General features: G+C 44.4%; 2 protein-coding genes across 2 annotated transcripts; one reads left to right on the forward strand and one right to left on the reverse strand.

Annotated features, from left to right (window-relative positions):
- Positions 1–3,870: 3,870 nt before the first annotated feature.
- On the reverse strand, positions 3,871–16,318 carry si:ch211-153b23.3 (uncharacterized). Its single transcript, XM_061899666.1, has 11 exons — positions 15,389–16,318; positions 8,265–8,448; positions 6,706–8,184; positions 6,537–6,629; positions 6,341–6,445; positions 6,158–6,267; positions 5,885–6,076; positions 5,652–5,814; positions 5,412–5,577; positions 5,251–5,345; positions 3,871–5,168 (listed from the first exon to the last, which is right to left on the reverse strand). The coding sequence occupies exons 2-11, from the start codon at positions 8,419–8,421 to the stop codon at positions 5,083–5,085; spliced, it is 2,646 nt and encodes an 881-aa protein (XP_061755650.1). The 5' UTR covers positions 8,422–8,448; positions 15,389–16,318; the 3' UTR covers positions 3,871–5,082.
- irg1l (immunoresponsive gene 1, like) lies at positions 15,693–22,815 on the forward strand. The gene is made up of 6 exons (XM_061899667.1): positions 15,693–15,816; positions 15,984–16,038; positions 16,120–16,307; positions 16,529–16,621; positions 16,908–17,113; positions 21,690–22,815. Exons 1-6 carry the CDS (start codon positions 15,799–15,801, stop codon positions 22,618–22,620), a joined length of 1,491 nt encoding a protein of 496 aa, XP_061755651.1. The 5' UTR covers positions 15,693–15,798; the 3' UTR covers positions 22,621–22,815.
- Positions 22,816–24,076: the final 1,261 nt, after the last annotated feature.

The following is a 24,076-nucleotide window of genomic DNA, read 5'->3' on the forward strand; positions in this document are numbered from 1 at the left end:
CCAGCAGACCCTCACAATGCGTTTGGGCCTGCCAGGTCTGTCCGGCATCCTCCCCCACCATCGCAGCCAACTCACCACCAGGTGGTGATCGGTAGAAAGCTCCGCCCCTCTCTTCACCCGAGTGTCCAAAACATGAGGCCGCAAATCCAATGACACAACTACAAAGTGGATCATGGAACTGCGGCCTAGGGTGTCCTGGTGCCAAATGCACATATGGACACCCTTATGTTTGAACATGGTGTTTGTTATGGACAATCCGTGACGAGCACAGAAGTCCAATAACAAAACACCACTCGGGTTCAGATCCGGGCGACCATTCTTCCCAATCACGCCTCTCCAGGTTTCACTGTCGTTGCCAACATGGGCGTTGAAGTCTCCCAGTAGGACAAGGGAATCACCCGAGGGAGCACTTTCCAGTACTCCCTCGAGTGTACCCAAAAAGGGTGGGTACTCTGAACTGCAGTTTGGTGCGTAAGCACAAACAACAGTCAGGACCCGTCCCCCCACCCGAAGGCGGAGGGAGGCTAACCTTTCATCCACTGGGTTGAACTCCACCGTGCAGGCTTTGAGCCGGGGGGCAACCAGAATTGCCACCCCAGCCCGTCGCCTCTCACTGCCGACAACGCCAGAGTGGAAGAGAGTCCAGCCCCTTTATTAGTATCCGTTATTGCAACAAATATTGCAGTATATTATCATCATTTCCAAACATTTTTTTGTCTGGATAAAAACTTGGCTTACGATTTTGCAACAAAATACTCATTAAAATGACAACACATTTTACGGTGTTCTTTACAGCATATTACTGTGAATTGAAAAAAATAATAATTTTTGCACTAAAATTCCGTTGACTGAGCTGCCATTTTGGTTTTTTACTGTAAAATGTTGTTTTTGACGGTGTATTAGTGTAAATGGAAAGACGGTACATTTGTTTTTATGGAAAACAAAAACTGGCAGCTACGTTGACAGAATAAAAAGGAACTTGTACTGTTTTTCCATTAACAATATCATGTAAAAAAACAATGTCAATTCAACACAAAAATCCAGCTTTTTCCGTAGAAAACAAAACAATGGTAAAACTACAGTTTTTTTTGGCGTTAAAATTCTGTTGACTGACCTGCCTTTTTTTTTTTACTATAAAATCTTGTTTTTAACGGTGTATTAGTGTAAATGGAAAGATGGTACATTTGTTTTTATGGAGAAAAAAAAACTGGCAGCTTTGTTGACAGAATAAAAAAGGAACTTGTACTGTTTTTCCATTAACAATATCATGAAATAAAAAGCAATGTCAATTTAACACAAAAATTCAGCTTTTTCCGTAAAAATCAAAAAACAAAACAATGATAAAACTAAAATTTTTTGGGCGTTAAAATTCTGTTGACTGAGCTGCCTTTTTTTTTACTGTAAAATCTTATTTTTAATGGTGTATTAGTGTAAATGGGAAGACGGTACATTTGTTTTTATGGGAAAAAAAACAACTGGCAGCTAAGTTGACAGAATAAAAAAGGAACTTGTACTGTTTTTCCATTAACAACATCATGTAAAAAAACAATGTCAATTTAACGCAAAAATCTGGGTTTTTCCGTAAAAAACACAACAATGGTAAAACTACAGGTTTTTTTGCGTTAAAATTCACTTGACTGAGCTGCCTTTTTTTTTTTTACTGTAAAATTTAGTTTTTAATGGTCTATTAGTGTAAATGGAAAGACGGTACATTTGTTTTTATGGAAAACAAAAACTGGCAGCTACGTTGACAGAATAAAAAAGGAACTTGTACTGTTTTTCCATTAACAACATCATGTAAAAAAACAATGTCAATTTAACGCAAAAATCAGGGTTTTTCCGTAAAAAACTAAACAATGGCAAAACTAGAGGTTTTTTTGCGTTAAAATTCACTTGACTGAGCTGCCTTTTTTTTTTTTTTACTGTAAAATTTTCTTTTTAACGGTCTATTAGTGTAAATGGAAGGACGGTACATTTGTTTTTATGTCCCATTGCGAACAATGGGATATTCTTCATAGCTCCACAATTCCCACATTTTTCATCGGATTCAAACCTTTTCTAACTTCAAAATATTTACTATGAATTGATTTAAACAAGTTGAAAAACTTAGATTAGATAGTACTTTATTTATTCCGTCAGGAAAATAAAAATTTTCAGCACAATCCCATTCAAAGATCAGACAAACATTACAGGGAGACAGAACAGGATCGCTGACGGGTCTGCGGGCTTCCAGCGCCCCTTACAAAAAAGATGAGATACAGGTAAACAAGGTGGGGTAATGAGAGAAAAAAATAGAAGATTAAAATAAAATAAAAAATAAAAAAATCGGTCTTAGCCTGAGCCCTGGAGAGGGGGTGCAGACTGAGGCCAAAGGAAAAAAACAACAACAACTCATAGCCATAGTATCAATCAATCAATCAATCAATGTTTATTTATATAGCCCCAAATCACAAATGTCTCAAAGGACTGCACAAATCATTACGACTACAACATCCTCGGAAGAACCCACAAAAGGGCAAGGAAAACTCACACCTAGTGGGGAGGGTAGAATTCACATTCAGTGGGACGCCAGTGACAATGCTGACTATGAGAAACCTTGGAGAGGACCTCAGATGTGGGCAACCCCCCCCCCTCTAGGGGACCGAAAGCAATGGATGTCGAGCGGGTCTAACATGATACTGTGAAAGTTCAATCCATAGTGGCTCCAAGACAGCAGTGAGAGTCCCGTCCACAGGAAACCATCTCAAGCGGATCAGCAGCGTAGAGATGTCCCCAACCGATACAGGCGAGCGGTCCATCCTGGGTCCCGACGAGCGGTCCATCCTGGGTCTCGACTCTGGACAGTCAGTACTTCATCCATGGTCATCGGACCGGACCCCCTCCACAAGGGAGGGGGGGACATAGGAGAAAGACAAGAAGCGGCAGATCAACTGGTCTGAAAAGGAGGTCTATTTAAAGGTTAGAGTATACAGATGAGTTTTAAGATGAGACTTACACACATGTAAGAGGGAAACATCAAACATCAAAGAACACAAAGGACATTAAAGACATTAAAGCAGCAGATACAAGCAGACACTTCTACATACAGCTATGAATAAAAAGTAAAAGAAACATATCCACTGTGGTGGCCTCTGTGGTGTTCCACGCCATCGTCCGCTGGGGTGGAGGGAGCATGGCCAGAGACAGGAGCAGACCCAACAAAGCAACCAAGACAGCCGACTCCACTCTCGGCCAGTGTCCAGTCCGCATGGATGAGCGAGGATACGTCCAAGGTGACTGAGGTGTCCGACACCTGCTCACCCAGCCAAGACACCGCGAAGCCTCTCCGTCCCAGCGCTCAGTGCTAGCTCCGCAGTCCTGTCCCCTCATCCGCATCTCCTCCAGTCCCTCCAAACCGACTCCGGTGTGGCAGACACCCAGCAGCTGGTCTTCATGGCCAAAAGGCTCCCGGGAGGCAGATCCAGAAGTCCACAAAAAAAGCACCACAGAGGTCACGAAAGTGGCACCCCTTGTCACACAGTCCCAAAGGGTCCCGGACCAAAAGGCAAAACAGTATTATTCAGGTGTTACCATTTAGTGGTCAATTCTACCTAATATGTACTTTACTGTGCAATCTATTAATAAAAGTCTCAATCAATCAAAAAAGCCTGTTTGGAATTGTGTGCTCGACTTCAACAATTCCCAAAAAAAAATCTGGATTTCAGTTCAACTTCAGCAATGGAGCATTTGCATGCAATTCTCCCATCATTTGTTGATACATTGCATGGAAAAATGCAATGTCTTGTTTTTGACAATACACTTGAAAATAATGTACTGATGACATGCAGGGTTTTTTTTACACATGTGTGGACAAAGTACACGGACAGGGAATGTTTTCAGACGTGTAGGACTTTAATTGTTAAATAAAAACAAACTATTTACATCAAACTTACAATTTGTGACGGTCACAATGATAGCCCCAATGAAGCGTGTAATTGCCATAAATACAAATATTTGCCCTCTTTCCCGAGATTCATTGTAACATTTTCTGAACAATCCACAGTTCATTCATTCATTCAATGTTCACTTATATAGCCCTAAATCACTAGTGTCTCAAAGGGCTGCACAAACCACTACGACATCCTCGGTAGGCTCACATAAGGGCAAGGAAAACTCACACCCAGTGGGACGTCGGTGACAATGATGACTATGAGAACCTTGGAGAGGAGGAAAGCAATGGATGTCGAGCGGGTCTAACATGATACTGTGAAAGTTCAATCCATAATGGATCCAACACAGTCGCGAGAGTCCAGTCCAAAGCGGATCCAACACAGCAGCGAGAGTCCCGTTCACAGCGGAGCCAGCAGGAAACCATCCCAAGCGGAGGCGGGTCAGCAGCGCAGAATTGTCCCCAGCCGATACACAGGCAAGCAGTACATGGCCACCGGATCGGACCGGACCCCCTCCACAAGGGAGAGTGGGACATAGGAGAAAAAGAAAAGAAACGGCAGATCAACTGGTCTAAAAAGGGAGTCTATTTAAAGGCTAGAGTATACAAATGAGTTTTAAGGTGAGACTTAAATGCTTCTACTGAGGTGGCATCTCGAACTGTTACCGTGAGGGCGTTCCAGAGTACTGGAGCCCGAACGGAAAACGCTCTATAGCCCGCAGACTTTTTTTGGGCTTTGGGAATCACTAATAAGCCGGAGTCCTTTGAACGCAGATTTCTTGCCGGGACATATGGTACAATACAATCGGCAAGAAAGGATGGAGCTAGACCGTGTAGTATTTTATACGTAAGTAGTAAAACCTTAAAGTCACATCTTAAGTGCACAGGAAGCCAGTGCAGGTATATATGTATGTATATATGTATATAAAGGTATATACAGTATAGGTATATAAGTATGTATATATGTATATAAAGGTATATACAGTATAGGTATATATGTATGTATATATGTATATAAAGGTATATACAGTATAGGTTCATGGTACTTGTTTTCCTTCAGATATGTACTTCTTCAGTACTCCTTCATGGTTTAGCCCTGACACAGACACATAAATAGCATAATTATTTTTAATACATGAACTGGTAGCTAAGATTTAGGCCGTTGTGCCTTTCACTCTGTCGAAAATCTCTCTGACTTGAACCGCAGGGACGCATCCTTCCCTGACAATCGTGATGGTGCCTGTAAACCAAAAGTAAATGAAGTCGGTGTGGTTTTATAGAAAATGCCCGAAAGACGTACTCTGCATTGTGCTGAACTGTACCTTCATCAATACTGAGGCAGTTGACCACAGTTGACGCCACGACTTCATTGGTCTCCCCGTCACACAGCACCCCTTGGATCTTGTGGCCCAGTCGGCTGAGACCGAACACAACACCGGCGGGTCAGAACGTGACCGTGTTGGCATTGTGCGATAGGACTTACTCAATGACCATGTTGTGGTGGGTGCTGTCTGCCTCTCCACTTGGGTTGGCTGAGGTGATGGCGAGCGGTCCGGTGATATCGCACAAGTGGCAGGTCACGGTGTGGTCAGGGACTCGGATCATGATGCTGTCCCTTGTGCCCACGCGGTCGAAAGCCGGTCCCACCCCTACAAATGACACAGGCCTTTTAACACACCTGTTCTTATTCCATTGGCAGTGAGGTGGAGAACCTGTGGTATACCTAATCTGAGGAGCCAATCCCCTTTGCTGACGATGCAGCTGATACCTCCAGGATACACATTCCGCATGAACTCCCAAAGCAGAGGGCTGAAGGGAGGTTTGGCTTCTGCCAGCTGCTTCACACTGGAGATGCAAATACAAATGGGCTTCTCTGCTGGTCTGTCCTAAAAGGTCAGAGAAAACATTGATACGATCGGACGAAGTCAACTTAAATGAGATTTATTTAACTGGTACCTTAATGTTATAAATGTTCTCAATAGCCTGCGGATTCTTGCAAGATGCGGCCAAAGCGTACACCGTGTCCGTGGGAATACCGCATACTCCGCCCTTTTCCAGAATGGCGGCGATTTTGAAAAGCCCAGAGGTGAGTTTGGAGTTTGCCAATGGGCAAGGTAGCTCTTGTTGGCGGTCCTGCTTTATTTGCTCCTAGGATAAAGTGCAGACATTTTCCTTAAACAAATGAGAGGATTACAACACACCACTTAATAGGAAACCCTGACTGGTTACCTTGAACAACGCAGGGCCCAAAGGTAGTAATCTCTGGGCGAAGATGCCGTTAAGCAATGATGCCATAGCGCCGTACAAACATATAATGGAAAAAATTGCAAGCATGGCCACTAAAAGGATAAAAAACATTGATTACCATTGATAGTATAACTACTACAAGTGTGTACAACTGCGTTTTCTCACTTTCTAGCTGGTAAGGTAGCTGCTGAAGAGTTGAAAGTAGTAAACAAACAAGTATCATCTCCATGGTTGCTGTTAAGAACACTAAGACCAAGTTCCTGTACGTAGCTGACAGAAACAACAAAGTGAATCAGAATTTGCTTCAAGAAGCCATTATGATGATCCAAGAAATTTAGGGTAATTATTTGGTCACCCTTACCACTAAAAATGACGAAACCGTTGATGACCAGGAAAGCGATCGCTCCTGCGGTAAAATCGTAAGCAACTTCATTGGAAAGCTGAAGTAGTTGACCTGGAAATTCAAAAGTTGGGTTTCAGAATTTGGGACCAAAAATATGAATTGTGTTGTTTGGAACGTTGTATTGTACCTGCAAATCTAAACCAGGTCCATGTTGCCCACACTGCTACGTAGAGGGACGAGATGACGGAGCCGAACTGGCTCGCTCCTGTGACTTTAAGTCGACTGACGTAGGCTTGGATGATTGCGCCAGAGATGAGGACCCCAGGGATTGTCAGATGGAGGAATGAAGGATTGGTGCTGTTTACGCTTGCATGAAGAGCGGACAGAGCTGCAACCCCGTTTACCAGGTAAAACAGGGCATCTGAAGCCTGGTCTGTTTGGATAGTCAACTCTTCTTTTGTTTCTGTGGACCTACTCCAGTTGAAAACTCTCTTCAGCTGGGCTGTGGAGACGGGTTGTGGTCCAACAGGGATGAGCAACTTCTCTGCAATGGTGTTGATGAGCCGTGAGAAGGTCCCGTACAAGGAGGCTGCAGTGAAGATGGAACAAGCGACCCCAAAGAATATGTAGTAGTCTGTAAGAGGGATCTGGGGGATTGTGGAAATAGTGAGCAAGAGGAACAGTATATTGTGGACCAGTTCCAGGACATCCATGCTCAGGCTTCCAACGCAAAGTACCAGGGCTGCCACCACAAAGAACCAGTCTCCTACCATCGGGTTTCTCCCCGAGGTGACGTTGGCGTCCTCTACAATCAGAACAGATGCTAAAAACTCCTCCCAAGCCTTGATGAGCCAATACGTTGCATGAAACCCAAACTTAGTTGTGTGGTAGCCATCTTGGCGTAGATGGGAGTAGTAGCTCGAGAAAAGCTGGGCGGCAGAGTTGATCGACACCCAAGCAACTCCCAAACCGAAAGATGTCATGAACCCAAAGCTGTAAAATGCAAAGATGAACGGTGCAACTGTGTCACATAAGTAACCCAGGGCCATGGGTTCGGCATACTTTGTGTTCTTCTTCTTCTCTGCACCAGGGCTCTGGTTCTTAGCTGAACTGGGAGTACCAAGCAGAAGGACATTAAAGAGTGGAGTACCAAAGCCTTTGAGAGCGAGACGTTGAGTCAGACCTTTAACGAGCAGGGCCGCGGAACCGTAGATGGCGAACATCAGGATTAGCAATTCAAGAACCCCGGATACCACAAGGGACCATGAACCTGACACTAGACCTACTGCTTCAAAAATTAAAGTGGCTGTTATTGCGCCAAAAACAAAAGGCATGATGTAGTTGACTGTGGCTGAGCAAAAGGCAAGGACGGACGATAAGAGGATATAGGGAACGAGGCCAGCAATAGCAGACTCCCTTAGGGACCGACATAAGTAGCAGACTGGGATTTCCGTGGTGTCATTGGACAAGGTCATGTTGGCTGTCATTGTCTGTGGCATCGTGGAGTTCATGGACAATGCGCCAAAGTAGATTCGGGTGGCACCGAAACTTCCCCAAAGAGCAGCGTAGCCGACAAACGCCGTGGCACTGAGATGATCATATTTTCTGAAGGAGAGCAGGCCTGCCACCAGCTGGCAGAGACCACCGATCAGGATAAGATGGACGCCTAAATAAACACAATCATTGTGAATTAGTCAGGCATTTTTGTTATGGCACTTTTGCATTTCCAAACACATCACATTTTACCTGCAAGGATGTTCTCCACGCCCTGCGGCGCTACGCCAGTGTGCGCCGTACCAAAGTTCTGCAGGAGTACGAGGAAGGCACTAATTCCATTGGATAACATTCCCAAAACTCCTGGTTCGCTGTAGAAACTGGCTGGAAAACCGTCTATTGAGGCCATGGCTTCTGCGCTCTGAAATTACTTGAACTGGAAGAAATAAAATGACAAGCTATGTATTCCTCAGTTTATGTATCTCACTCTAATGCCATCCATCCATCCATCTTCTTCCGCTTATCCGAGGTCGGGTCGCGGGGGCAGCAGCCTAAGCAGGGAAGCCCAGACTTCCCTCTCCCCAGCCACTTCGTCTAGCTCTTCCCGGGGGATCCCGAGGCGTTCCCAGGCCAGCCGGGAGACATAGTCTTCCCAACGTGTCCTGGGTCTTCCCCGTGGCCTCCTACCGGTTGGACGTGCCCTAAACACCTCCCTAGGGAGGTGTTCGGGTGGCATCCTGACCAGATGCCCGAACCACCTCATCTGGCTCCTCTCACTCTAATGTTAAGTACCAATTATTGTCACACACACACTAGGTGTGGTGAAATTGTTCTTCTGCATTTGACCCATCCCCTCCTGGGAAGTGAGGGGAGCAGTGGGCAGCAGCGGTGCCGCGCCCGGGAATCATTTATGGTGTTTTAACCCCCAATTCCGACCTTTGATGCTGAGTCCCAAGCAGGGAGGCAATGGCTCCCATTTTTTTTTATAGTCTTTGGTATGACTCAGTCGGGGTTTGAACTCCCAACCTACCGATCTCAGGGCGGACCCTCTAACCCAGGGGTAGGGAACCCATGGCTCTAGAGCAATGGTTCCCAAACTTTTGTAGGCTGGCGCCCCCTTGGCTCCCCAGTGAATTCCTAGCGCCCCCCAACCACAGACACATATGGAAACAAACACCTCTTTCTTGATATTTGGTATGCTGCTATTTGAAAAGAGAAAGGTTAAACACAAATGTGTATTTCACAAATAAAACCGAATTTAGTAAACCAATTTATTTTTTAGCAGTTTTAACTGTTTCACCAACATAGTAAATAAACATTCCACCAGTAACCTTCATTGTCTCACACTTAATATTAATGGGATGGATGTGTTTGGTGCAGGGACATAAGCTTCTCAACATCAGGCTGGAACTCACTAAGAAGAAGTCGGAGATCCCCGCGGTCAGTCATTTTCAGTCGGTTTCTTTGCTTGGAAAGAAGCAAGGCGACTGCACTGAAGCAAACAAACGTTCGAACTTCTGACTTCGACTTCGGACTGCCGCCCCCCTACCGCCCCCTTCTTCCTCACCGCCCCCCCCAGATCTTTCCACCGGTACCGCCCACTTTGGGAACCACTGCTCTAGAGCCAGATGTGGCTCTTTTGATGACTGCATCTGGCTCTCGGATAAATCTGAGCTGACGTTGCTTAACACGATAAGTAATGAATAATTCCACTTGTAGTCACAGTGTTAAAAATAATGTTCAAAATATAAAACATTCTCATGCATTTTTAATCCATCCATCCGTTTTCTACCGCACCTGTTCAAGAAGTTGTGTTAATGGTAAGAAGTTATTTATTTATTATTGGTTAGTGTGGGGCTTGCCCTCCTGGGGGTTCTTCAGACCCCCAAGCACAGACATGAGAGCCTGTTTCAGGGTTACAATTTAGTTTTAGTTTTCAATAAGTCTCTCAGATTCCCAAAGCCCAAAAAAAGTCTGCGGGCTATAGAGCGTTTTCCGTTCGGGCTCCAGTACTCTGGAATGCCCTCCCGGTAACAGTTCGAGATGCCACCTCAGTAGAAGCATTTAAGTCTCACCTTAAAACTCATTTGTATACTCTAACCTTTAAATAGACTCCCTTTTTAGACCAGTTGATCTGCCGTTTCTTTTCTTTTTCTGCTATGTCCCACCCTCCCTTGTGGAGGGGGTCCGGTCCGATCCGGTGGCCATGTACTGCTCGCCTGTGTATCGGCTGGGGACATCTCTGCGCTGCTGATCCGCCTCCGCTTGGGATGGTTTCCTGCTGGCTCCGCTGTGAACGGGACTCTCGCTGCTGTGTTGGATCCGCTTTGGACTGGACTCTCGCGACTGTGTTGGATCCATTATGGATTGAACTTTCACAGTATCATGTTAGACCCGCTCGACATCCATTGCTTTCCTCCTCTCCAAGGTTCTCATAGTCATTATTGTCACCGATGTCCCACTGGGTGTGAGTTTTCCTTGCCCTTATGTGGGCCTACCGAGGATGTCGTGGTGGTTTGTGCAGCCCTTTGAGACACTAGTGATTTAGGGCTATATAAGTAAACATTGATTGATTGATTGATCAGTTGTTTTCCAGCAATTGTATTTCCAGCCCCAACCCTATCTCTCCTCCTGGCTGCTGCTTATAACAGAGCGACAGGTGATTAGATAACAAGGCCCAGGTGGGCCGTCTACACACCTGTCGCTGCAGGCCCGCAGGCCACGCCCCCTCCACCATTAGCTTCAGAATACCAATGTTATTACAAAGAATAAGATACCTATTATTCCCTAGAAATGTTGGTCTTACTTAAAAATGCACACATTTAGTTGTGTTCAGTGTTAAAAAAAAATATCATATGGCTCTTACGGAAATATATTTTAAAATATTTGGCTTTTTGGCTCTCTCAGCCAAAAAAGTTCCCGACCCCTGCTCTAACCACTAGGCCACTTGGTGTAACTGCAACACTGATCATAAGAATACACAAACCAGGATACCTGTAATTTAGATGTATTATTATATTTTATTGAGACATTTTTATTCATGTCTGAATCCTGTGTTAATGTTAATGGTTTGGTTTAAAGTTACGCCTTAGTGGCCACATGCGTGGACAGCACCTTTTAGCTCTTATTTCCAAAATTGTGTACACTACTGAATTGGGGTCTTATGCCGACATATGGACACTTCCACTGCTCTATATACATATATATATATATATATATATATATATATATATATATATATATATATATATATGTATATATGTATATGTATATAGGGTTGCCCACATATGTGGTCCTCTCCAAGGTTCTCATAGTCCTCATTGTCACCGACGTCCCACTGGGTGGGAGTTTTCCTTGCCCTTATGTGGGCCTACCGAGGATGTCGTAGTGGTTTGTGTTGTGGTTTGTGCAGCCCTTTGAGACACTGGCGATTTAGGGCTATATAAATGAACATTGATTGATTGATTGATATCTAGTGGTGTCAGAAGAGTACAACATACAATGGAATTTGGAGAAAAAAAAAGTGTAAAACTAAAAATTAGCATGTCACTACACATGAAGTACACGTTTGTGTACTTATGGACTAAGTACATCATATCAACAGATGATTTTTAGTTTTTATTCTAATTAGGGTCCAATAAGCCCAAATAGCAGAGAGAAATAAAAAAAAGCATGTAAACAAACAGCTTGGGCCTTAAGAGGATAAAGTTATACTCAAATGTCCGAATAGGAGTAAGAAGAACGGGAAGAGCTTATTTAACCTTACACCGCCTCCATTACTCTTCACTTTCTGTGTGTGCCAGGTTACCCAAAAATATATGTAATAGTAAATCATTAATCAAGTATGTATATAGTTTCCAGATAGAGGCTTTATCAGTCACTTGGCTTTTTTTACTGGCGTCTCTCACATTCCTCGCCTACTTGTGTCATTTTTTATCTCAGTTTGCCTCTCGAATTTTCTTTCATTTTGGAGGAAAATGGGCACACCTTAATCTGATTGGCACGCTGGCATTTAAGACGATGATCAGCCTTGAGACGCCGGTACTTTCTTCCAGGCATGTCAACCTTATTAATATATTTTTGCTCACTATTCATTATTGCTGTTTATACCCAATTGTCTCTTTAGCATGCAGTCAGTTTGGGCTAAATCATTTGAATATTTCCTTGGATGTAGTAAAAATGTTGTCTCGCCTGCACCTGCAGTCCAGACTTTTCAAGCTGCAACATTTTATGACACGTCATTTTTGAAGTGAAGTGAAGTGAATTACATTTATATAGCGCTTTTCTCTAGTGACTCAAAGCGCTTTACATAGTGAAACCCAATATCTAAGTTACATTTAAACCAGTGCGGGTGGCACTGGGAGCAGGTGGGTAAAGTGCCTTGCCCAAGGACACAATGGCAGTGACTAGGATGGCGGAAGCGGGGATTGAACCTGCAACCCTCAAGTTGCTGGCACGGTCACTCTACCAACCGAGCTATACCGCCCCAAAAACAAAGTTGTTTTTGACAAGGCTTTTTTTTTTTAACTTTATATCAACTTGAAGTTGATATAGAGATTTACTGTTAAATGTAAATAAATAATAATAATAATAATTTGACTTATTTTGAACATTGTAATGACTGAGACCCTTTATGGTCCCCCGGGAGCCCTTAAGCTTAAAAAAAAAACCCAAACATATATTTTGTTATGATTCGAAAATGAAAAATATCAAAATGCCCCCGCGTGCTAAAATTTTTCCGTGGAAAAAGTTTGGACACCCCTGTTTTAGCACGACCTCGCTAGCGTGTCGCTAAAGGCTGGTCGACATTTTATACTTCCATGCCGCAAAAGCATCCCAAGTGGGTTTGTGGAGTACAAGCCACTTGTGGTGGGAAAAGATGAGCAAAAAAAGAAGAAACATAAATATAGTTTGCTTTTTGGCACAAGCTAAAAGGAGGGAATGCAACATTTAAAAGTTTCAAATCCTTCATCAGTTCCAGGGTGGACTTGGTGCAGACACAAGAAGTGGTAGCGCCCCCTTGTGGACAGTGACTGACTCCTGCAGCTCACAGCAATGGGGTTAGAACTCTCCAGACTGCTTGATTGTAGCCGGGAGAGGAAAGAAGTTCTCCAACAATAAATAGAGGACTGCTAGTGAGCAGTGAGCAGTGAGCGGGTACAAGGTGTGCAACAGTTCCACAGGTTGGACACCCAGTGACAAACCTGGCTTAGTTAGGTGGGGCTGTGGACTCGGTGGAGGTTTCTATGCTGACGTCTGGCATCATTTTTGAAAGTGAAAATGCAGTCTGCGGGCTATAGAGCGTTTTCCGTTCGGGCTCCAGTACTCTGGAATGCCCTCCCGGTAACAGTTCGAGATGCTACCTCAGTAGAAGCATTTAAGTCTCATCTTAAAACTCATCTGTATACTCAAGCCTTTAAATAGACCTCCTTTTTAGACCAGTTGATCTGCCGCTTCTTTTCTTTCTCCTATGTCCCCCCCTCCCTTGTGGAGGGGGTCCGGTCCGATGACCATGGATGAAGTACTGACTGTCCAGAGTCGAGACCCAGGATGGACCGCTCGTCGGGACCCAGGATGGACCGCTCGCCTGTATCGGTTGGGGACATCTCTACGCTGCTGATCCGCTTGAGATGGTTTCCTGTGGACGGGACTCTCACTGCTGTCTTGGAGCCACTATGGATTGAACTTTCACAGTATCATGTTAGACCCGCTCGACATCCATTGCTTTCGGTCCCCTAGGGGGGGGGGGGTTGCCCACATCTGAGGTCCTCTCCAAGGTTTCTCATAGTCAGCATTGTCACTAGCGTCCCACTGGATGTGAATTCTCCCTGCCCACTGGGTGTGAGTTTTCCTTGCCCTTTTGTGGGTTCTTCCGAGGATGTTGTAGTCGTAATGATTTGTGCAGTCCTTTGAGACATTTGTGATTTGGGGCTATATAAATAAACATTGATTGATTGATTGATGGTTCTCAAATGGGGGTACGTGTACCCCTGGGGGTACTTGAAGGTATGCCGAGGGGTACGTGAGATTTTTTTTTTAATATTCTAAAAGTAGCAACAATTCGAAAATCCTTTATAAATATATTTATTGAATAATACTTTAACAAGATATGAATGTAAGTTCATAAATTGTGAAAAGAAATACAACAATGCAATATTCAGTGTTGACAGCTAGATTTTTTGCGGACATGTTCCATAAATATTGATGTTAAAGATTTCTTTTTTTGTGAAGAAATGTTTACCTAGGAGTCTTGTTCACGAGTGAGGGAAGAGTGGATCGTGAGATCGACAGGCGGATCGGTGCGGCGTCTTCAGTAATGCGGACGTTGTACCGATCCGTTGTGGTGAAGAAGGAGCTGAGCCGGAAGGCAAAGCTCTCAATTTACCGGTCGATCTACGTTCCCATCCTCACCTATGGTCATGAGCTTTGGGTCATGACCGAAAGGATAAGATCACGGGTACAAGCGGCCCAAATGAGTTTGGGTCTCTCCCTTAGAGATAGGGTGAGAAGCTCTGCCATCCGGGAGGAACTCAAAGTAAAGCCGCTGCTCCTCCACATGGAGAGGAGCCAGATGAGGTGGTTCGGGCATCTGGTCAGGATGCCACCCGAACGCCTCCCTAGGGATGTGTTTAGGGCACTATGTCTCCCGGCTGGCCTGGGAACGCCTCGGGATCCCCCGGGAAGAGCTAGACGAAGTGGCTGGGGATAGGGAAGTCTGGGCTTCCCTGCTTAGGCTGCTGCCCCCGCGACCCGACCTCGGATAAGCGGAAGATGATGGATGGATGGATGGATGTTTATAAGTAAGTTGATGAATCCAGATGGATCTCTATTTCAATCCCCAAAGAGGGCACTTTAAGTTGATGATTACTTCTATGTGGAGAAACTTTTATTTATAATTGAATCACTTGTTTATTTTTCAACAAGTTTTATATCTTTTTTTTTTAATAGTTCAGTAAAGACCACGGCAAATGAGCAATATTTTGCGCTGTTATACAATTTAATTAATCAGAAACTGATGACATAGTGCTGTATTTTACTTCTTTATCTCTTTTTTTCAACCAAAAATGTTTTGCTCTGATTAGGGGGTACTTGAATTAAAAAAATGTTCACTGAAAAAAAGGTTGAGAACCACTGGCCTACTTGTATAACAAGAAAAGTATTCATAATTGCACCGAACATTCATGCAACCGACATGGCAGCTGGATTATGCCACAATTAACTTGTTTTTGAGTGCACTATCATTCAAAGCCATCATTTATGAGTACACTGTCATTCGGTTTTACAGAATCTGCCGAGTAATAAAGTACTTTGCCCTGTGGAACATAATAAAACGTGATTTCCTTTTAAATCTCAAGGGTAAAAAAAAAGGTTCCTACCTGATGAAGATGCTCACATGAAATGTTGATGTGCTCCCAGGTATGGATAAATACACAATCTTAAAAAGTAGGAGGGGTTAACATGAATTCCCGACATCTTTACTTTGTGACGACATGTGAGTGATGTGACACAATGGAGTCTCACCTACTCTTCCCCACAAATTCCAGAAATTGTGACATCGATTGAGAGTAAGGTAAAAATGACGCACTTACTTTGGAAACTCCTTCCTTTAACCTGACAATGTGTGGTAAAAAAAAAACAAGCCCTTCCTTGTTCCACCTTCTTTTAGTCTTTGTTCCATCATGACTATATAAAGCCGGTCCTCGCTCCACTTCAGCAGCATCAGCATCCTTCTTAATCTGTTGACGACAGAGCAACAGCGTCAAGACGTGAAGACCGGATAGAAGCCATGAGATCCGTTCTACAGGTACACAAAAATGCTTTGATTAGATGTGTGACACGGATTTAAACTTACCCGTTCTTGTAAGCATGGGAACTCTTTCCAAACCCTCAATTTCAAAAAGTGCTTTTAAAGGGGAGAATATTTTACATTCAAGGCACACCTTACCAAGTACTGTATATGCTTCTCTGCAGAAAGCTGCCAGACCAATGTGGACTATCCGAGGACTGCACAAGTCCGCAGTGGAAGGTACGGTCGACACAACAGGGCTCAGCCAATTTTGTATTAAACCCCTCTTCTTATTACTTCTAACTCCCTCTACCTATCCAGTCTTGAAGCACCCGGCTCCTGAGGACACAGTCACGGCCAGTTTTGGAAAGTTCATCAGCGAAGTGAAGCCTCAGCACTTGTCCTCCGTGGTCCTCTCCCGCAGTAAGAGGATGGTGCTGGACAGTATTGGAGTGGGTCTCCTGGGCAGCACAACAGAAGTGTTTCAACTGGCACTGCATCACTGCCAGGTGAGCCTGAGGGGAATATTAAAACAGATGAGAGTATTTTTCAATAAGGCCTTATCTAAAACGAGGCAGCATGAGGAGAGACGAGAGGGGGGAGGGGTCTGTGGTTATTAATGATGGCCTTCTACAGAAAAGTATTCAGTAACTGATGAGTGACGGGACATTTTCGGGTCTTTGGTGGTGACTCCGAGTGTTTACCTGCCTCCGCCTTTTCCCCTTCGCAGCTCATGTACGCCGATCATGACGTCAGCTCCGTCTACGGACGCCAGGGCACCAAGCTCTCGCCGACACTGGCGGCTTTTGTCAACGGAGTGGCGGTGAGCACAAGCAGCTGGAACACTACAAACAGCAGACACGTGTAAAAACGACTTTAGGATTGTTGACAGTCTCACAGGCAGACTATTTATTGACATAAGGTGTTGGTGACGGACCCTGAATGACCTCACTTAACTTCAACTTTCCAACTATTAAGCCTGCAAAAACCTGTTTGGCATCTTCTCCTCATAAATCATCAGCAATTCAAAGCTGGTGCATGTTATTAAACGGTCTAAAAAGAACCGGGGGTTTAGAATGTGACTCGATTTTTGTCCTACTTTGATACAGACTCACTCCATGGACTTTGATGATACGTGGCACCCTGCCACTCATCCTTCAGGGGCGGTGCTTCCCGCTGTGCTGGCTCTCAGCGAAATGATGCCCGCCAACAGCAAACCCAGTGGCCTGGACTTCCTGCTGGCTTTCAACGTCGGCGTTGAGATCCAGGGCCGGCTGATGAGGTTCTCTAATGAGGCCCATAACATACCCAAGAGGTGAGTGCATAAGCGCCCAGGGGTCAAAAATGATAGCAGAAGAGTGAGTCATACTATTGCAGCTTTTACTGTATATGTTCCTATTTCCCTTTATTTTTAACAAAAAGGTTAAGGTCATTTTATGTTGTTTTTCCCGTAAAACAGGGGTGTCTAAGTCAAATACAGAGTGGGCCAACATTTAAAACGGAACAAGGTTGAAAAAATGAACCTTTTAATAGGGACCCAAACAAGTTTTGCATTGAATATTGAACAAGCGAGGCTTATATAACTTTAGAGTGACATGCAAATAATACAAATAATAAAAAAATATCAATGGCATATCAAATCCATCCATCCATCCATTTTCTACCGCTTATTCCCTTTCGGGGTCGCGGGGGGCGCTGGCGCCTATCTCAGCTACAATCGGGCGGAAGGCGGGGTACACCCTGGACAAGTCGCCACCTCATCGCAGGGCCAACACAGATAGACAGACAACATTCACACACTAGGGCCCATTTAGTGTTGCCAATCAACATATCAAATCAAATTTTAATAAAAATGTAATGCCTCCATTCTGTTTGCAGCCTTCTGAGGTAAATAGCAAAACAAACTTTTTTCCGCAGGCTAATAATGAATTTGAAAATAAAATAACAATAACAAATGAATCAAACATTCAAGCCTTGAAGTAGAAAGAGAAAGTGCATGAAAAAAACCTTAATTATTGCTCAGTTTGCTACACTGATTTGCTTTAACACTGAATATGGAAAAAGCAACTTAATAGTGCAAAATCAACTTAAAAAAAACAAACGAAAAAACATCAACGGTATATAAAAAAAAATTCAATAAAAAATTGAATGCCTCTTTTTTATTTGCAGCCTTCTGAGGTAAATATGGTAAATGGGTTGTACTTGTATAGCGCTTTTCTACCTTCAAGGTACTCAAAGCGCTTTGACACTACTTCCACATTTACACACACATTCACACACTGATGGAGGGAGCTGCCATGCAAGGCGCTAACCAGCACCCATCAGGAGCAAGGGTGAAGTGTCTTGCTCAGGACACAACAGACGTGACGAGGTTGGTTCTAGGTGGGATTTGAACCAGGGACCCTCGGGTTGCGCACGGCCACTCTGCCACTGCGCCACGCCGTCCCAAATATCAACATTAACTTTTTCCACAGGCGACTACATTTGAAAATAAAGTCACAATTAATAAATCAACCATTCAGGCCTTTTTACTGCTCAGTTTGCGACACACGGTCGTCTATATTGTAGCGTCCCGGAAGAGTTAGTGCTGCAAGGGGTTCTGGGTATTTGTATTGTTGTGTTTATGTTGTGTTACGGTGCGGATGTCCTCCCGAAAATGTGTTTGTCATTCTTGCTTGGTGTGGGTTCACAGTGTGGCGCATATTTGTAACAGTGTTAAAGTTGTTTATACGGCCACCCTCAGTGTGACCTGTATGGCTTTTGAATAAGTATGCCTTGCATTCACTTGAGTGTGTGTAATAGCCGCATATATTATGTGACTGATTGTTGCCCCGTGAGATTTTCGGGATGGGCACTGAAATTCGGGAGTCTCCCGGGAAAATTGGGAGGGTTGGCAAGTATGAGTATTAGCGGTGAATGCGGGGTACCGGCGGGCCAGCTCTAATGTTAATTGGAAATTGCTTCAAGGGCCAAATGAAATTACATGGCGGGCCAAATTTGGCCCGCGGGCCAGAGTTTGACACCCATGCCGTAAAATAATGAATACATCCTTTGATGCCGTTACATTGACAGTATTTGTGGTTGTGGTTTAAATTGATTTCCAACATGATACATCATCATTTCCAGATTCTATTTTCAACATATTCTAAAAGGAGCAGGAAGGAGCAAAGTTTGTTCAACCCTACCCTTTTTCCATTTCACAGCAATTGCTCACAATTTTGATTCACTTCCTGTTCTCAATTTGTACACTATTTACTTCACAATTAATAAAGTTCTAGAAAAAAATAATTTAAAAAGTACTAGGGAATAGACAAAAACAAACAATGAATACAATACAAAATAAGTACCGGTAATAAAGTTTCAAATTTTTTCATAATTGTGACAAAAATGTTCTTCTAAAATAACTTTGGTCTCAAAATAATACAACTTTATTATATTATGTTAATATTATAGTTATATATATATATATATATATATATATATATATATATATATATATAATATATACGTGTGTGTGTGTGTATGTATATATATATATATATATATATATATATATATATATATATAATATATACGTGTGTGTGTGTGTATATATATATATATATATATATATATATATATATATACATATATATATGTATATATATATATATATATATATATATATGTATATATATATATATATATATGTATATATATATATATATATATGTATATATATATATATAATAGGTGTTTTTACTGTACCGCACATTATTATTTAAATAACATGTACATTTTTTTTTTTTTTGCAAAGTTTCTCCATCAGAAACACGAATTTAATTGGTTTGGGTGTGAATCTTTGAACAATTAACCGTTCGTTCCGATTCATGTGGTGACGATTTGATCCAGAATCGATTCTCGATTCAAACCAATTCTCTTTATGTATTATTTGGTATTATAATTATGATGAAACTTATTCAAAACAGTTCACAAGTTCCGAAAGCGTATTTTGTAAAATACTTAAAAATGTATTTTTAAAATTGATTCTTAAAAAAAAAAAAAATGGTATAATTTTTTTGCGATGACTTGTCCAGGGTGTACCCTGCCTTCCGCCCGATTGTAGCTGAGATAGGCACCAGCGCCCCCCGCGAACCCAAAGGGAATAAGCGGTAGAAAAAGGATGGATTTCTAATCGGGATAAATAAGATTGACTTGTTTTGCATTCTATTGATAGAATAGTAGAATAGTAATAGAAATACATTTGTGCAAGACATTTATACTTTAAAATCTATTGCAAACAGTAAAAGGGTAAACTTTTTTAAACTGTAAATACTTACCAATACATTATATTTTGCAATCCAAGCGAATCCACTTCTCCTTTCACACTTGTTTTTCGCATTATTGTTTCAAAGTGTGTTCACATCCCAGTTATAGAAATAGTGCTTTTGTATTTTGCATATAAAATTGAACATTTTATATTTTCTTACTTTTGTGTCTTTGCAATTCTGTTGACTGAAAGAGAACGCCACACACAGATGTCACCGTGTCTGAACTCACGCAAAAATGGCCAATAAAAAAGAAAAACTTTAGTGAGACATCTATACTATAAAATGCAGAAAAAAGACTGTTAGTAACATAGAATATTCCCTGCTATTTATTGTTTTTTAGTGTCAAAATGCTTGCAAAATAACTGCTGTCGTCACTTTGTATAGATTAGATTAGATTAGATAGTACTTTATTTATTCCGTCAGGAGAGTTCCTTCAGGAAAATTACCATTTTCAGCACAATCCCATTCAAGATCAGACAAACATTACAGGGAGACAGAACAGGATCGCTGACGGGTCTGCCGGCTTCCAGCGCCCCTTACAAAAAAAAAAAACAAAAAAAAAAAGATGACATACAGGTAAACAAGGGGGGTGGGGGGGGAGAGAAAAAAATAGAAGATTAAAATAAAATAAAAAAAATAAAAAATCGGTCTTAGCCTTGGCCCTGGAGTGGGGGTGCAGACTGAGGCCAAGGGAAAAGAACAACTCATAGCCATAGTACACATCCCTCTTACATGTGTGTAAGAGGGATGTGTATGTATATGCACAATGGGGGTCTCTACTAATGCACAATGGGGGTCTCTACTAATGCGGACGTTGTACCGGTCCGTTGTGGGGAAGAAGGAGCTGAGCCGGAAGGCAAAGCTCTCAATTTACCGGTCGATCTACGTTCCCATCCTCACCTATGGTCATGAGCTTTGGGTCATGACCGAAAGGATAAGATCACGGGTACAAGCGGCCGAAATGAGTTTGGGTCTCTCCCTTAGAGATAGGGTGAGAAGCTCTGCCATCCGGGAGGAACTCAAGGTAAAGCCGCTGCTCCTCCACATGGAGAGGAGCCAGATGAGGTGGTTCGGGCATCTGGTCAGGATGCCACCCGAACGCCTCCCTAGGGAGGTGTTTAGGGCACGTCCAACCGGTAGGAGGCCACGGGGAAGACCCAGGACACGTTGGGAAGACTATGTCTCCCGGCTGGCCTGGGAACGCCTCGGGATCCCCCGGGAAGAGCTAGACGAAGTGGCTGGGGAGAGGGAAGTCTGGGCTTCCCTGCTTAGGCTGCTGCCCCCGCGACCCGACCTCGGATAAGCGGAAGATGATGGATGGATGGATGGTCTCTACTAAGGGGAAGTTGAATCATTTTGTAATGCAGTCTGCTGAAAATAATGGAAAGTGTCACTGCACATAGAAACTGGGTCTGTGGTCACAGTTGGAATTGCTACAAAACACATCTTAAGATATTCAACACTGTACTGCCAGCTGGCGGCGACAATGGACAGTGCAACACCCTATTTTGTCACGTTTCACATGTCAGGTAATGTGAATCCCCCTCGTACTGTAACCTGTGTGTGTGTGTTTCTCACCAGATTTCACCCTCCCAGCGTGGTGGGCACCATGGGAAGTGCAGCAGCCTGCGCTTGCCTCTTGTTGCTGAGTCCATCCCAGTGCAGCCACGCCTTAGCCATTGCCGCGTCTCTATCAGGGGCCCCGATGGCCAACGCCGCCACGCCGTCCAAACCCATCCACATCGGCAATGCCTCCCGTTTGGGGCTGGAGGCTGCTGTACTGGCCTCTCAGGGGCTTGAGGCGAGTCAGCTAGTCCTGGATGCTGTGGAAGGGGTGGGCGGTTTCAACGCTTTCTACAAAGACTACGCGCCGCAGCATCTGGAGTCACCGCGTGACAACGACGGCCACGTGTTCTTGCTAGAAGAGCAGGATATGGCTTTCAAGCGCTTCCCCGCACATCTGGGAATGCACTGGGTGGCGGACGCCGCGGCCTCGGTTCACAAGCATCTTGTGGGTTTAGGTCCGGGCACCGTGTCTCCAAGTCAGATTCAGGACATCCTGCTGCGGGTACCCCTGTCCAAGTACATCGACAGGCCTTTTCCGGAGTCGGACCACCAGGCCCGCCATTCTTTCCAGTTCAACGCTTGTAGCGCCCTCCTGGACGGGGAGGTGACCGTGGAGTCCTTCACCCCGACCGCCATGACGCGTCCTGAGCTCCTCCGGCTGCTTGCTCGTGTCCGGGTGGAGCACCCCCACGACAACCCGGCTAATTTCAACCAGATGTACGGCGAGGTCCAGGTGGCGCTCGTCGGGGGGGACATCCTGAAGGGGCGCAGCGACAGCTTTTACGGTCACTGGCGCAAACCGCTGACCCAAGAGAGCCTGAGGAGGAAGTTCAGGAAGAACGCGGGGGCCGTGCTTCCCTCAGACAGAGTCGAAAGGCTGATTGAGATAGTGGAGGAGTTGGACTCGAACACAGACTGCTCCCCTCTTCTCTCGCAACTGCAGTGAAAATACAAAGTTACAAATAAAGTTATAATACATGACATACAGCAGGAGGAGGAGAAGTGAGAATGTTCCAGCAACAACGCTGCAAGAAAATCTATTATTTGACTTCTTATTGTATATTTATAGCAAACAATGACCTGTTCAAATGTAATTATAAGTAAACAACGTTGCTTCTTCTAATAAACGATCCTGGAATTACTGATGCTGCTCCTCTCATATACTGTATCATTCAATCAATCAATATTTATTTATACATCCATCCATCATCTTCCGCTTATCCGAGGTCGGGTCGCGGGGGCAGCAGCCTAAGCAGGGAAGCCCAGACTTCCCTATCTCCAGCCACTTCGTCTAGCTCTTCCCGGGGGATTATTTATACAGTGGGGCAAAAAAGTATTGTTTTTTGTTTTTTTTTAAGAGTCAATGTTCTTTATTTGGGGCTTCACGGTGGCAGAGGGGTTAGTGCGTCTGCCTCACAATACGAAGTTCCTGCAGTCCTGGGTTCAAATCCAGGCTCGGGATCTCTCTGTGTGGAGTTTGCATGTTCTCCCCGTGAATGCGTGGGTTCCCTCCGGGTACTCCGGCTTCTTCCCACCTCCAAAGACATGCACCTGGGGATAGGCCCCTCCCACCTCCAAAGACATGCACCTGGGAATAAGGCCCCTCCCACCTCCAAAGACATGCACCTGGGGATAGGTTGATTGGCAACACTAAAAATTGGCCCTAGTGTGTGAATGTGAGTGTGAATGTTGTCTGTCTGTCTGTGTTGGCCTTGTGATGAGGTGGCGACTTGTCCAGGGTGTAACCCGCCTTCCGCCCGATTGTAGCTGAGATAGGCACCAGCGCCCACCGCGACCCCCAAGGGAATAAGCGGTAGAAAATTGATGGATGGATATATATATGCTGGTTCGGGCAGCACGGTGGAACAGGGGTTAGTGCTTGTGCCTCACAATACGAAGGTCCTGAGTAGTCCTGAGTTCAATCCCGGGCTCGGGATCTTTCTGTGTGGAGTTTGCATGTTCACCCCGGGACTGCGGGGGTTCTCAACGGGTACACCGGCTTCCTCCCACCTCCAAAGACATACACCTGGGGATAGGCTCCTCCCACCTCCAAAGACATGCACCTGGGAATAAGGCCCCTCCCACCTCCAAAGACATGCACCTGGGGATAGGCTCCTCCCACCTCCAAAGACATGCACCTGGGGATAGGCTCCTCCCACCTCCAAAGACATGCACATAGGGATAGGCTCCTCCCACCTCCAAAGACATGCACCTGGGGATAGGCCCCTCCCACCTCCAAAGACATGCACCTGGGGATAGGCCCCTCCCACCTCCAAAGACATGCACCTGGGGATAGGCTCCTCCCACCTCCAAAGACATGCACCTGGGGATAGGCCCCTCCCACCTCCAAAGACATGCACCTGGTGATAGGCCCCTCCCACCTCCAAAGACATGCACCTGGG

This window comes from Nerophis ophidion, linkage group LG05 (assembly GCF_033978795.1).
Source record: "Nerophis ophidion isolate RoL-2023_Sa linkage group LG05, RoL_Noph_v1.0, whole genome shotgun sequence".
Lineage (NCBI taxonomy): Eukaryota > Metazoa > Chordata > Actinopteri > Syngnathiformes > Syngnathidae > Nerophis > Nerophis ophidion.